The sequence below is a fragment of the Passer montanus genome, unplaced genomic scaffold (assembly GCF_014805655.1).
Source record: "Passer montanus isolate IOZ18808 unplaced genomic scaffold, ASM1480565v1 scaffold43, whole genome shotgun sequence".
Lineage (NCBI taxonomy): Eukaryota > Metazoa > Chordata > Aves > Passeriformes > Passeridae > Passer > Passer montanus.
The window spans coordinates 3,645,771-3,660,024 of record NW_024369151.1 but is presented as its reverse complement, the minus strand read 5'-3'; the positions used below and the strand labels follow the sequence as shown (position 1 = coordinate 3,660,024).

The following is a 14,254-nucleotide window of genomic DNA, read 5'->3' as shown; positions in this document are numbered from 1 at the left end:
AATGCCCTGAAGCCTCTTTTTCTCATTTGAAATAAAGTATGACTTTTCAAAAAGCATCCAGGCTTGATTGAAAAAAAAAAAATAAAAAATTAAAATTGACAGTGATGGATAATCCACTACACCCCTTGGTAAATTGTCCTAGTGTTTAATTACCTTTACAGCCAAAAAGGAAATAAAGGAAAAGTACACAGTGTGAAGAGCCCCGAAGGTTGTGTGGTTATTGCTGGTACCTGAATGCTCCCCTTAATTCAGCTGCTGGGCTGATGCAGAGGCTGTGATGCTCCAACTCTGGGGGCTCGTTCAGCCCATGGGGCATCCTTGAGCTGTCCTGGGGACTGTCCTTGCAGCCATGCCTGGGGCTGTGGGAGCCCTGCTTCATCCAGCAGCAGCTCAGTAGCCATGGGGCTGCTTGCCAGCACAATGTTGGACAATAAATGCCTTCAAGTTAGGAAATAAAGAGGGACAAAAACTTGTACTTGTGCTGGTGTGGGGAGGAAGGGGCCCAGGTCAGCACAGACTTGAGTGCTGTGCTGTTTGGCACTGGGTTTGCTTTGACCTACACGAGGGATGCTGTGGTATTAGAGGTCTGCCCAGCCCAAACCATCCCCTCCAGCCTAGGATTTTCTTCTGTGCCTTCAGCCCTTTTGGTGGCAGATGGAAGTCTGTCAGGGCTTGATTTCTGAACAGCTGGGCTGTCACTGTTGACTGCAAGGCTGCAGGGATGGGGGATTCTGCAAGGGGTCACACCACACCACTGTGCGGAGCAGAGCTGGAGAGGCCAGAGGCTGCTGCAAGGAAGCATCTCTGGACTCCAGAGGAGCAGTGGGACTCCCTTGTCTTTCACTGGCTTGGTAGGGCAAGGTGGGCATTGTGTTTAAAGCAGCAAGGTGTCCTCTTGCTGCCCAGAAATTGTTCAGCATCTCAGAGACTCCCACAGAGTGATGGCCCTCCAATCCAACATCGTGGCAGCCTTCATTATTTATGTGAAGGTCCATTCTCTTGGGCCTCAGGGTGGCCTCTCCCATTGATTTTCCTTCTGAGCTTCAAATAACTCCCAGCCTTGCTGCTCTTCAGCTTCAGCTGAGCTTCGCTCTGCTGCCACAAGCCCTGCAGTTCTTTCCACACGTGGGTTGTTCCCGCCATCCCTCTTCTCCCCCATCTTCCTTGTCCCATTCCTTCTCCTCTCTGTGGGTCTTGGCAGCGCTCTGGTGCTGGTGGCCCCTGCTCGGCCGGCCCAGGGCAGCAGGAGCGTGGCAGGAAGGACATTACGTGGGAGAATATGCATGTTCACAGCTCAGAGGATTAAAGGCCCGTGTTCTTATCACTGCAGAACAGAGTATTATAAATCCAGCCTTAGAATACCAAATCCCCACGCGGCTCGGCCATTGTTTGGGAATATTAAAAAGCTCGGAGACAGAAATAATCAGTTTCCGAATGACACGTTGTCAAATAAAACATTTCTCATATTATCCCTTCTTTCCCCTTTCTCTCTCCCGCTCCCTCAGTTGGATAATTTAACACGAAAAATAGATTAAAATGAGGCTGGCTTGAACGCCTCCTAAGTTTTACTCTTTTTCCCCCCCCTCTTTTTCCCAGGAAGCTCTCAAGGCGTGTGTGGTGTTGTTAAACAAGCAGCTGCCAGTACAGGGTCAGGGACTAAAGGAGCATGTTGGAATTGAGCTGCCTGTGATGAGCCTCTGGTGCTCACCCAGGGGGCTGGCATGGGCACCCCCAGCCCTTCCCAGGGGCCATTGTCCCAGTGACTGGCAGAGCAGAGATCTCTGGCTCGTCCTCAGAGGATGTGGGAGTTGTAGCTGGGCTGGGAGCCCTGGGCTTCCTTGAGCCAGCCCTGTCACTCTTGAGTCAGAGGGGGAATGGCACACCAGGAACCTCTGTGCCTTTATGCCTTCTTGCAGGTTCTCCCAAGCAGAGAGATCAGAGATCTTTATTTTACATGCCAACAGTTTTATTTTCTCCAGGACATTTTCCAGGGGCAGAGATAAGGTGAGCCCAGCCAGGAAGATCCACAGCCCCAGGCCCGCCATGGGCGCCTGAACCCCTTCCTTGGCTCCAGCTGGCACAGCTGCTCCTCCTGCAAGGCTTTTTCTGTCACTCTGACCTTTTCTGGGCATCTGGGATGTCTCTGTTTTTTCATTTCCATGGAGGGTGAGTGCCTGTGTGCCCATGGGGGCAGAGTGCTCTGCCCTGCAGCACTTTCCAGTGGCAGAATGGACAAAGGAGTGAGTGAGTGGGCAGCTCAGGGGTTTGGTGGTGAAGGCCTTGGAGAAGATTTTTCCCAGCAATCACATCCAGGAGTGTTGTTCTGAAGCCCTTCTGGACCACGAGAAGCCTCTCTTTGCTGTAGAGATGCTGGCACATGAGCCAGACGTGGTTTTGCAGTGGGGTTTGTTGTTGAAGTTTGTGGCCCTGCTGTGTCCTTGTCACCTGGCCTGGCCTCCCTTCTGGTGTGCCATGGTTTCTCTGCTGCAAACTGGGTTTCTGAGGAAATGCCAGGAGGAAATGCCATCCCTCTGACATACTTAAATACGCACACACCCCCTTTTGTGCAAGCAACTACAACCCAGCCAGGGCCCTGGCAGGATGAGCAGACTCTCCTTCATCCTTTACAGAAATTCCCAGGGAAATTTCTCACTTTTGAGTGATTTTGAGCAATTTCCATGGTAGTTCAAGGCCTGCATGAGAGTTTTTCCTGTTTTGGCTTTCACCAAACACAGGTGAGAATGCCTTCCTTGCTTGAGTACCAAAGCAATGTAGCAAATTGGCCAACTTGATGCTCATCTTCAGCAGAACAGGCCCTCAGATAAAAGTGAGGACTGATAGTGCCACAGCTGCAGCCTGTGGGTGGCTCAGGCCAGGGAGTTCCTGTGATGCTCTGAGGTCTCCATGCATCAGGCACTGTGCAAATCCAAGGAAGCTGATGTCTGCTCTCCCAGGCTGAGGTGCCCATGCTGGTTCTTGTTTCTGGGCATGGAAGGCCATGCTGGGTCTTCATCCCTCTGGTCCTTGAAGTGCCCTGGTACTGCAGGGCATAAACCTGGGCAACCCACCGGGCCCTGCCCCTCTGCCATGCAGGGATCCCAGAGCACCTCCTGGACAGCAAAACTCCTTTCCTGATGGTGCACATCATGCAAACTGGGGAGCTCAAGCTGAGCAGTGTCCTGAACCCCCGAGTCCTGCATCTCTTAGGAAAATTTTGCAGGAGAGGTGGGGATCCTGATGTGGGGCGTGCTGGGCTGGGCCCCTCCTGTGGCAGGCTGTGGTGCACGGAAACATCTCCTGAGGCATCTCATCCTGTGAGCTGCACTTTGCACCGCCACCTCCTCACAGCTGCTCCTGTTTAGGAGTCAGAGCTGTGCTCCAGGTGCAGCCTGGTGCTTTGTATGGAATGCAGAGGGAACATTTCCACGCCTCTGCTCTGCTGTAGAGCTCGGTGCAGCTCTGGCCGTGCCATCCCAGTGCCCAAGGAACGCCTGCCCTGCCCTGGCTGTTCCTGTCATGCTGCAAAGCCCTGGTCGCTCGTGCTGCTCCTGATTTACATGCCCTGCCTTGCTTGTCTGCCACAGGATAAAATTGCTCTGATGCTGCAGAGATTAACAGGCAGGGAGCTGGCACAGGCACAGTTCTTGTGTGTGTAGGGATGAATTTAACTTCCAGAGCAGCCAGAGGCAAAGATGGCTCCCTTTGGTACTCCCTAGCCAGGCTCCCTTGAGAGGATGTGCTACTTCCATGTACATGTAGATATTTAGAAGTTTTTTTTTTTTTTTTAAAGACTTTTATTTTCATTGTTCATGTTGTTGAGAGTTGTATTGAATAAAAATTGGAGGAGAAGAAAGACAAGAGGTTTGTAGAGAATGTCTGAGCCTGGAATATGTTGTGCTGTGCCCCAGCTCTGCAGCTGATCTTGAAACCACAGGGAAATCAGACCAGAAATGTTGGAGCTGGGGTAACCATGCCTTGGGAGCATCACCTGTGAGGGGCCATTTGCTGCACCATCATTTTTGGGAAATGTGTGTCTCTGCTAAGGTTTTATTGCTCCTGGATTACAGTTGGGTTGTTTTAATGAGTTTTTTTCTTCTAAGTGGTGGACTGTGATCATCCCCATTCCCTTTCTCCCCATGTAGGGGTCCTGGGGGTCCCAAGGAGTGAGGTGGAAAGAACTAATTCCCTGGCAGAATGGTCAGAGTTGGGCTGGGGGTGTCACTGTGCTATTCCCAGCTGAAAACCATCCCTGGCATCCTCATCTACCTGCCCATGACCTCACACCTGGGAGATGGCTGCTCCACAAATCCACCTGTGTGTGGTTCAGGGGCTGTTGATGGAAGGGTGCTCTGGGGGTTTACTCAGAGGGTGCTGAAGCGCTGGAACAGATTGTCCAGGGAAGTTGTGGGTGCACCATCCCTGGAAGTATTTGAGTTTGGATGGGGTGTGAAGCAGCCTTGCCCCAGTGGATGGTGTCCAGTCCTGGCCCCTCAGTTTGGGAAAGACATGGTGATGCTTGAGCATGTCCAGAGGAGGCAGCGAGGCTGGAGAGGGGCTGGGAACACAAACTCTCTGAGGAACCACTGAGGGAACTAGGGGTGCTCAGCCTGGAGAAAAGGAGACTCAGGGGTGCCCTCATCACTCTGCACAGCTCCCTGAAAGGTGCCTGTGCTCAGGTGGGGCTGGGCTCTTTCTCCAGGCATCACTGACAGAACCAGAGCACACAGCCTCAAGCTGCACCAAGGGAGATTTAGGTTGGATACTAGGAAAAGGTTTTCACAGAAAGGGTGATAAAGTTCTGGAATGGTCTTCCTGGGGAGGTGGTGGAGTCACCATCCCTGGGTGTGTTTAACAAAGCCTGGATGTGGCACTGGGTGCCAGGGTTTAGTTGAGTTGATGATCTTGAAGGTCTCTTCCAACCCAGTGATTCTGTGAATTCTGTGTCCCTGCCCATGGCAGGGGGGTGGAATGAGATGTGCTTTAGGATCTCATCCACCCATCACTCTGTGATTCTATGGACCCTGGAGCACCCCATCACCCCTCCCCGCCCCACGCACTGCTGACAGTGCCCTGTGCTCTCTCTGCAGGGCGGGCTGATCGCGCTGCTCCTGCTGCTGCTGGTGTTCATGGTGGCCCTGTACGCCCAGCGGCGCTGGCACAAGCGCCGCCGCATCCCGCAGAAGAGCGCCAGCACCGAGGCCACCCACGAGATCCACTACATCCCCTCGGTGCTGCTGGGCCCCCAGGCCCGCGAGAGCTTCCGCAACTCGCGCCTGCAGGCGCACAACTCCGTCATCGGGGTGCCCATCCGGGAGACCCCCATCCTGGACGACTACGAGGACGAGGAGGAGGAGGAGACGCCGCGGCGGGCAGAGCCCAGCACCAGGGAGGATGAGTTTGGCAGCCAGGTGACAAGGACGCTGGAGAGCCTGGGCCGGGGCGGGGAGGAGAAGCCTGACTACGAGAAGAAAGGTTTGTGGATTTTCTGTCTCTGCTCTGCTGGGGAGCAGCGCGTTCCCCAGGGTATTTCGGCTAACGCGTACTTGATTGCTTGCATTTCTAAAATCTGTCTGTCAGAAGCTGCTACACCCACCTCTGCTTATTGAAATGTTATTATGAGCCATTTAATATTGTTCACCCGCAATGCACAGTAAAATGCATTTGAATAAACAAAAGCAAAGCATATTAGTGCTGTGAGTGACTCCAGCAGGAGCGAGGAAGGGATGTGCTGGCTTGCTCTGTGCAGGGAAGGGATTTTGGTGCTGAACCATCTTTCCTTTCTTGTGTGGGCTTTCCCGACAGACTTAGCAGTCATGGTGGCAGGGATGGGGACAGGGACTCTCTTTGGCTCCATGGAGCAGCCAGGGATAGCCTAGGTGATGTGGTGTGTCTAAAGCAGCTCCCTGCCCTTGTGATGGTCATAAGTGGTGGCTGAGGTTGATAATCTTCCACCCTTAAAATGCTCTATCCTTTCTCCTTTTAAACAAGGCTGTGATGATTGTGATGGGTATTATTGCTCAAACAGATTTGAAGGTGCCCAGGGATCAATCTGCCATCCTTGAGTGCTGCTCTGGGCATCCCTGTTGGTATCTCTTGGTGTGTGTCTGGCTGTTACCAGCCCATGGGGTTAAGAGATGTTTCCTCAACCTTCTGCTCAGTGAGAATGAACTAATGAAAGCCTTCATATCTCATAACTGAGCTACCTTCTTTCCTCTTTCATATTCTCTTCTTTGTTTTGCTTTTCTATAAATTATTTAGAGTTGTGTGAGTGGGGAAGACAGCAGTAACTGCATTTCAGTGCTCTTCAAAACAAAATATCAAACAAGATCTAGAGCAGAATATTAAACTATCCAAGGGCTTCAGGAACTGGCAATAATGAACTTACACAGACTGAACCCCCTGCCCCAAGCTGGAAGCTGCCTGTGGGATACCTGAGCTGGGAGAGATGTTCCCAAATGCTCCGACCAGCTCTGCTTGTGATGCCATCAAGCTTTGTGCCTTGGATCGAGGCAGGTTTCTGCCTTGCCTAGTCTGATCCTTCCAGACTGTGCCAGTTCACCGTATGCTTCCTCCCAGATGGGCACTTTTCCCTCTTGGATGAGGCTCTGCTCAAGGAGCCAAGCTACGGTTTGTGTTGCTTCCTCCTCTCTGCTGAAGCTGCTTAGAGCCTGGATTGCCCAGGATGAGGTGGCTGTGGCTCAGATCTAGGGTTTCTAGACTGCAGATATAAATAGATGTGCTGTGGGCTTTCCACTCTGACCTGATGGCACATGCAGGGGAAACGTGGTGACTCAGACATGCTGCTCCCTGCTGCTTTGGCCTGCACACGAGCAGCAGTCACAGCTGGATTCCTGTGGGGATGGGGCATGAGGGGTGAAGAAGCTACAGATACCAGGTGCCTGGAGATCCCCAGGGACTGGAAACCAGTTCTGCTTGGGCATGGCTTTGCAGCTGGATTGAAGGTGGAGGCTTTAAGGGACACCCAGCTGGAGCGTGGCTGTAGTGCCACAATGAGATCAGCCTTTCCCTGGTGCCCAGCTGGCACTGCCAGGTTTCATTGTGGTCACTGGGGATGGGTGTGGAGCTGTGCCTGCATCCCAGGGAATCCACCAGCTCCCGTGGGAAAGGCTCTCCTCGCTGCTCTTGCTGAGCTGCCTTGTGATAAGACATCAGCTGGGACCTGTCAGCGGGCTCCAAACGCTGTCGTCACAGGGGCTGTCAGCACAGGCTCTTTCAAGTGTCACTTCCCAGCATTAATTACCAGGGATGGCAAATCCAGTGGAGATGGAGCAGTTCTGCTCACCCTCCACCTGCCTGTGCTGCAGCCTCCCCCCTGTGCTGGGCACTGACTGACTGCGGGTGCTGGGCTGTGCTCTGCCCATCACGGGATTTGCACACCCCACGCTTGGTGGCTGCTGGGTCAATTTTTCTTTCTGTGAGGTTTTTTTATTCACCACTTCTGGATGTATCTAGTCAGGGAATCAGGCAGGGAATTGCTCTGCATGGCTCTGCTCCATGCAGTCCCTGCCCAGGGGGCCTGAGCAGCACAAATGTTTTGCAGATCACGGCTCAGCAAGCCAAACTTTCCTCCCCAGCTCAGGCAGTGATGTGGATGGGAGGGATGCTCCCGTGTGGTGGCAGAGCATCTGAAGTGAATCCCAGCACAAACAAAACACAGGAGTGATGTGCTGAATAATGACATCTAGCAACAAGCGTGTCTGAGTGATAAAGTTAATGAAATTACAGGTTCTGACCTGATACCAGCCTCTGCTGTGGGGAGATAAACAGCAGGGCAAAGATGAGATGTTTATTTCTCCCTAGCTGCAGTTGTAATCTGGATGCAGTGTGCAGGGCCATTAACGTTATTACTGTTATGCAAAATCATTTTTGACTTGGGGGGAAAAAAAAAAAAAGAGCAAAGAAAGAAAAATCTCCCAACTGCCTAGAAAATGTAAAGCTGACAAAATTAGAATTGCAGCAGGAGCACAAGCTGACCTGGTGACATTGTACAGAGCCCAGATGAATTTAGACAGAAGAAAAATCCAAGTCAGTTTAGGAAGAAAAGTAGAAAAGTAGTATTTTTTTTTTTTTTTTACTAATAATAAAATGAAATGGAGCGAGGCAGGAAGCAATAGCCAGGCTGTCCTAATTATCCAGAAGGATCCCTTGAGCTGGGATGGAGCAGGGACTACTCTGTCTCCTCGTGGGTTTGGCAATTAAAAGGTCTCTAGGGTTTTGTGCTCAGTGGGTGTGCATGGTGCCAAGTGGGGTCTGCTGGTGTGAGGTGCCGTTTCTGGGGTCTTAGTCTTTGCTTTGGAGACCCTCCCTCTCTGAACTCAGCCCCAGTATGTACATGTGGTTCAGTAATTATGGGAATTTGGGTACATTTGTGCAGATGTTGTCACTTCCTCACCGCCTCTGTCCTCACTTCACTGTGGAGTTTCCAGTCCATGCTCCTCATGAGTTCTGCTCTCCTGCTTTTCCCAAGCAGATGGCTTCAAGCTCCATCCCTTCGGGAATTCCTCATGTGCTTTTCTCTTTTAATATACACAGCTCTCATCCTCACAAACACAGCTTCATCCTACAGCAGCAGGAGACCTTTGCTTTTGTCCATCAGTCCTGTTGGAGGCACTTTGGGCCCCAGTCCATTGCAGGTGGCTCTGCTCCATCCCTGTCTGGGATGCACTGGATACACAGTGATGGAGCTGGCAAACAAAGGTAAAGTCCAGCAGCCTCAGTATGGGATTACCACAAGTTCCTCAGAGAGATTTTGCCAAACCAAATCTCTTAAGGATCAGCAAGAAATAGAACTTCTGCCTGGTGAAAAGTGAGGAGAAATCAGACTTGAAAATCGACTGTCTGCAATTCCACTCCTGCAACAAAGGACCCATCTTTATTTCTCAGATTCTTTCATGTTTGAAAAAAGAACATTTCAAGCAGGCCTTTGTGCTGGCTTCACAGGCTCTGCAGTCTGGGTATGGCCTCCAAGTCTAGACAGGAGACAGGACTTATTACTGATGGTTCCAATGATTAATACCATGGGCATATCAAAGGTGTGGTTGGGCACTCATCTTGAATTCCTCTCCTGGAGTTACTTCTCCCCTGCTGTGTTGGCTCAGGTAAACCTCTGAAGTTTCTCTTACTTAATCCATGGCTGCTTTTCTCAGCAGTGGTAGTGAGATGCTTTTGAGCATTCCTGAAAGATGGTCTGGCTCCTAGAGTGCACCTGGAGATGTGGATCCAGCTCCACACTATCAGCTGCTCTGATAGCCGCTCTGGCCTGTCATTCAATGGTCCAGTCCTCATCTGGGGGCTGGAGAGGGAGCCAAGCCAGACAGCAGGAAGGGTAGCATAAGGAAATATTGGGAACTGCTGATATCAGGGCTTGTGGTCCCCCCAGCCTCACAGCCAAGCTGCTCTGGGTGGTGCAGCCCAGGAGAACTGTGGGAGAAGGGATTTAGGCAGGGAAGACAAATGGCTTTGAGGTAACAGCAAAAAGCAGGGGAAGGATCCTGATGATGGCAAGAGAGAGCCTCCTATGCCCCCCACCAGCACTGGAGTAGCTGTTCTGGTGGCTGCATCTCAGAATTGTTTTTTTCTTCCAGTGGAGACTCCTCTGAGGTGAAGTAAGGCAGTGCTGTGGCTGGAGGGCAGGAGGTTGGGGCTGTGGAAAGGGGCATTTTGGGGGCTGAGCTGTGCATGAGGAGGGCAGGGAGTCAAGCTGTTCCCTAGAGTTGCCATTCATTGCAAATATCTGAGCTCTGCAGTGTCTTGGAGATGGGTGTGAGTTGGGGGTGACGCCCTCACAATGGACGGGTGATGGTGCTGCTTTCCATGTTGGAGAAAGGAGAGCACTCAGGCAACAGGACTGAGATGTCTGGCCTGATGATGGTGTCCTTGAGGTGACAGCCTGGTGTCCCTGAGGGGACACTGGTGCCTGGCTGGGCTCATGGCTGTGCCAAGGTGTGCCATCCCTGGTGCATCCTGGGGCTGGGAGCCCCTGTCTGCTGTTGGCTCGAGGAATCAGCTGCAGTTCCACCCTGATTCCCAGCATTAACCAGAGGCTTTCTGAGCCTTTAATAAATAAAGTGATGGCTTAACGTTTGCTGGGGCTGCAGGCTAAAATGGGACACTGCGTCAGGCCAGCATCTGATGTGTCTTGGGGCTCTTCTTCCCCGTGACCTGATGGGATCATGACCCTCTTTGTACGTGATCAGCTTTTCCCAGCTCTAATCCCAGCCAACTCTTTCTGTAATTTATAGGGACCTTTGAAAATGTATATTCTCATAGCTTGCCAGTGAAAAGTGGTTTTTCACAGTCCTCTAGTCCTGTCTGAAAAAAAAAACAGCTGCAACTTTCAGCTTAAAAGAAATGAAAAAAAAAAATGGTGGGGGCTTGACAGGGCAGGAATTGGCTCCTAATTTAGGGAAGCACTTCCAGACATGCTTAGAAAGTGTCTCTAGTTAAGAGAGACATTTAAGCTGTTTTCAAGCCCAGCATGTTCAATTGTAACTGAATTGAATGTATTAATGAAGGGAATGAGGGCCCCAGTTAGAGAGGTTACACCAGCCATGCCATTGGGTCTTTGGTTCTGTGGTGATGCCAGCTCAGGCTTCAGTGTGGATTTGACAATGTCCTGACCTGCCAGGGAAAAGCTGTGCTTTGCAGAGATAAACACAGTCATAATTAATATATTAATGTATTAACTGTCTTTGGAGATCTCAGTGGAGAGGTGCCAGGCTGGAATTTTAGGTTTGTTTTGATCATCCCATTGAAATGGTTACCTCCACCCCAAATGTGGGTTGTCCTCCCCAGTGTTGGGGGACAGTGTGAGGGGAGGGAATGGTGGGGCTGTGGGACACAGTTCCCCTCCCTTACACCCCCAAGGATGTGGATCAAAGCACATCACAGATGTGTGGGAGCACACTCAGGACATCTCTCCCACAAGGGCTATATCCTACATACTCCTGCCTCTAAGAATGGCACAGGAGGGACAGGGAAGCTCCTGGGGTTTTGGACTTTTTTTGCTGGCCGCACAACCTCTGGCTCATGGGTTTTGTGGCCCATGCTTAATGACTAATTAAGGTGTAAACACCTAGGGTCAGCCAGGGCTCTTCCTGGCCCATGGCAACTGTTGCTGTGGAGAAGAGGCTGGTGGGGTGGGCTCCTGAGAAGTTTTAATGTTTTTCTGCCCTCTCTTTGCTACAACCTGCTCATTAATTTAATGAGACAAAGGAGGGAAGAAGCAGCTGGAAAAGTGGCTTTCGATGGGGCCATAGGGACTGGAACAGAAACAGAGTGGTTTATTATGCCAGCGTTTTGCTGAGCATCCTGAAGAGATGCTGGATTTGTGAAGTCTGGATGCTTTGCAAGGCTTGGACTGGTCTCACCCTGACACTCCACAATATCCCAAGTTGAAGAAATACCCTTGGTTGCCCCTCTTCCAGCCAGAGCTGGGTGACTTCTGGCACCTCAAGTCAGCAGTAGCTCTTGAATGAGGAATTTTGTGGAGTTTTTTGGGGCTGCAGATGCCCAGTGGGGATGTCATGGCAGTTTCATGTGCAGTAGTCCTGATTCCCCAGGTGTCCAAAGTGTTTTCCATCCAGGCGAAATCACAAGCTCACAGAAGATAAGCTGTGAAGTGTTGGCTGTCCAAGGAAAATAAGCCATCAGGAGCTATATTTATATAAATGCCAGGCACACATTGTTCGTCACTTTGTGCATCACTATGAATGTTTGATAAAGCACTACATTATTTAAAAGTGTAGCTGGGCTGTGGGACAGTTGTTGACCAAGATTAGCTTCAAGATGACTCTTTTTTTTTCTCTTTTTCTTCCCCTGATGGTAAATCAAAAAAAAAAAAAAAAAAGATGGTTGTTTACTTGCCTTGGGGGATCTCAGGTGTCCTTGCCTCTCCTCAGTTTCTCAGCTGGGTTGCATCTTGTGTGCAATGCAGAGGACCTGGGAGAGCTTCAGCTCTGACCAGGCCTGTCACAGAATCCTGGAATGATTTGGGCTGAAAGGAACCTAAAAGATCATCTGGTTCCAATCCCCTGCCATGGGCAGGGACATTTTCCATTAGACCAGGCTGATCCAAGCTCCATCCAACCTGGCCTTGGACACTTCCAGGGATAGTGCTTTCATGGAATCAGCATGGATTGAAAACTTGCCACTGGTTTCTGAAGTCAGACTGATCAGAAGAGGATGTGGGATGAAGGAGAACAATTCCACAACGTTCCCCATTTCTACTGGAAGTGCATAGATGCTGGTTAGGACTCAGCCCTGGGGATGTGGGGCTCAGAGCTGAGGCTTGTCTGGATGCTGTCACCTGAACGAGTGATGGGTTTGTTTTACACCACAGCACTCAGCCCTTTTTTTCCTTGCCTTTTAGTGGTATTGTGGCTCCACCAGTTGGCGTGTGGAGATTTTCCCCCATCATTCCATCCCAGACTTGTGGGTTTTATGGAGAAGGGAGCAGGGAGGGCAGCTGCAGCACCACCTCTTCACTCTGTTTGCGTGTCCTCTTCCCATCGGTTGTGTTTTACCTGGCTGCGGCACCGAGACAGTTTTGTCAGCTGGCTCCTAAGGAAGATGGATTGAGGCTGGGCACCTGTGCTGATACTGGGTCTGCAGGCACCTTCCAGTCCCATTTATCATTAGGCACTGACCTCCCTGAAGGACCAGTGGGAGAGGAAACTTATTAACAAGGTGCTTCAAATCAATCCTTTCTGACGGCCCCGCTGAGTTATGGCGTTTGCTGCGACTCTCCCACTGGGTCCCGTGAGTGTGGCAGTGCTCAGCCTCACTTCACCTGCGTGGCTTGGAATAGGTTTGGTTTTGATATCCTGGGCTTTTTGGGTGTTCCCAGGTCTTCTCCTCAGCTAACAAACCAGCTCTCAGCTCATTCTCTCCTGCCTGCTGTCTCCACCCATGTGCTGCCCAGTGCAGGAGGTTGTTGTTCCTTTTGGCGCTGCTTTTGGAGCTGAATCTCCTGGCCACATTGAGAGATTTTGGTAGTTTGTCCTTCCCCTGTGCGTTGGCATCACTCCCTCATTCATCTTGACACATGGCACAGCACTGTCAGTACTGTGAAAAATGTCACCTTGTCCGCTGGGCAGAGGAAATGTATTTTCTGACTAAAAAGTTCATTCTGCACGATGCTCCTGAGCACGGAGTTGGGTAGCGGTAGAGACTGGCCAGGGGCCACTGTGGCACATTTCCCACCCATACTGGCAAGCTGTGGGTGTTCCTGGAGCCCTGTCCTGCCCACGTCCATCCTTTGGGGTGCTGGCACTTGCTCACACTCACTTAACAAAGTGCTGCTGCCGCCAGGTTTGTCCCCCAGCAGTGGCTCCTCAGACAGATGGGGATGGGACCTTTTCCTGCCCTCAGCAAGCCCCCACCCCAGCTGGCTCCATGGGGCAGTGTCTCCTCTGGCTCTGCAGAGCTGCAGGAGCTGTGTGGTGGAGGGAGGGAGCTGGAGGTAATCTCTGTGCTCTGGAGACAGTGTCTCTCCTCCACGCAACATTAGCCCCGACTGTTCCATGTGCCCATTAGCACCAAATCGGGAAGCTTCCTCCAGAGGGTTCTTATTTAACTTTTCAATTATTTGATAACTTGAGGAGCATTAGCTGATACTGAGGGTCTGCCCATCTTCCCTCATCCTCTCTGCTGGCTGCCTAAGCAAAAAAGTTATGATGTCTCGTAAAAAAAACCCCTAAGTTAAGGGTTTTATTAGAGCTGAAAAAATGGGAAATGGAGTCTCTGCTGGACTGGACCTCCTCAGTGCTGGCCTGCGGGGAGATGAGGCAGCACCCCACCACCAAAGGTTTTTCCTTGCAGGACAAAGGGGATAAAGAAATAAATGCCCTGTACATATTAGGGAAGGGGTGTGCTAGAAAGTCTTTGCCTTGTTGAAGAGCAGAGGGTTCTTATTTAACTTTTCAATTATTTGATAACTTGAGGAGCATTAGCTGATACTGAGGGTCTGCCCATCTTCCCTCATCCTCTCTGCTGGCTGCCTAAGCAAAAAAGTTATGATGTCTCGTAAAAAAAAACCCTAAGTTAAGGGTTTTATTAGAGCTGAAAAAATGGGAAATGGAGTCTCTGCTGGACTGGACCTCCTCAGTGCTGGCCTGCAGGGAGATGAGGCAGCACCCCACCACCAAAAGTTTTTCTTTGCTGGACAAAGAGGATAAAGAAATAAATGCATATTAGGGAAGTGGTGTGCTAGAAAGTCTTTGCCCTGTTGAAG

General features: G+C 51.0%; 1 protein-coding gene across 3 annotated transcripts in view; it reads left to right on the top strand.

Annotated features, from left to right (window-relative positions):
- Positions 1-14,254, top strand: part of ASTN2 (astrotactin 2) — a 323,200-nt gene that overhangs the window by 75,932 nt on the left and 233,014 nt on the right. For all 3 annotated transcript variants that reach the window (XM_039720164.1, XM_039720165.1, XM_039720166.1), the window contains exon 3: positions 5,088-5,472. In XM_039720164.1, the coding sequence (XP_039576098.1) occupies positions 5,088-5,472 (385 nt within the window). The remainder of the gene's footprint in view (positions 1-5,087; positions 5,473-14,254) is intronic.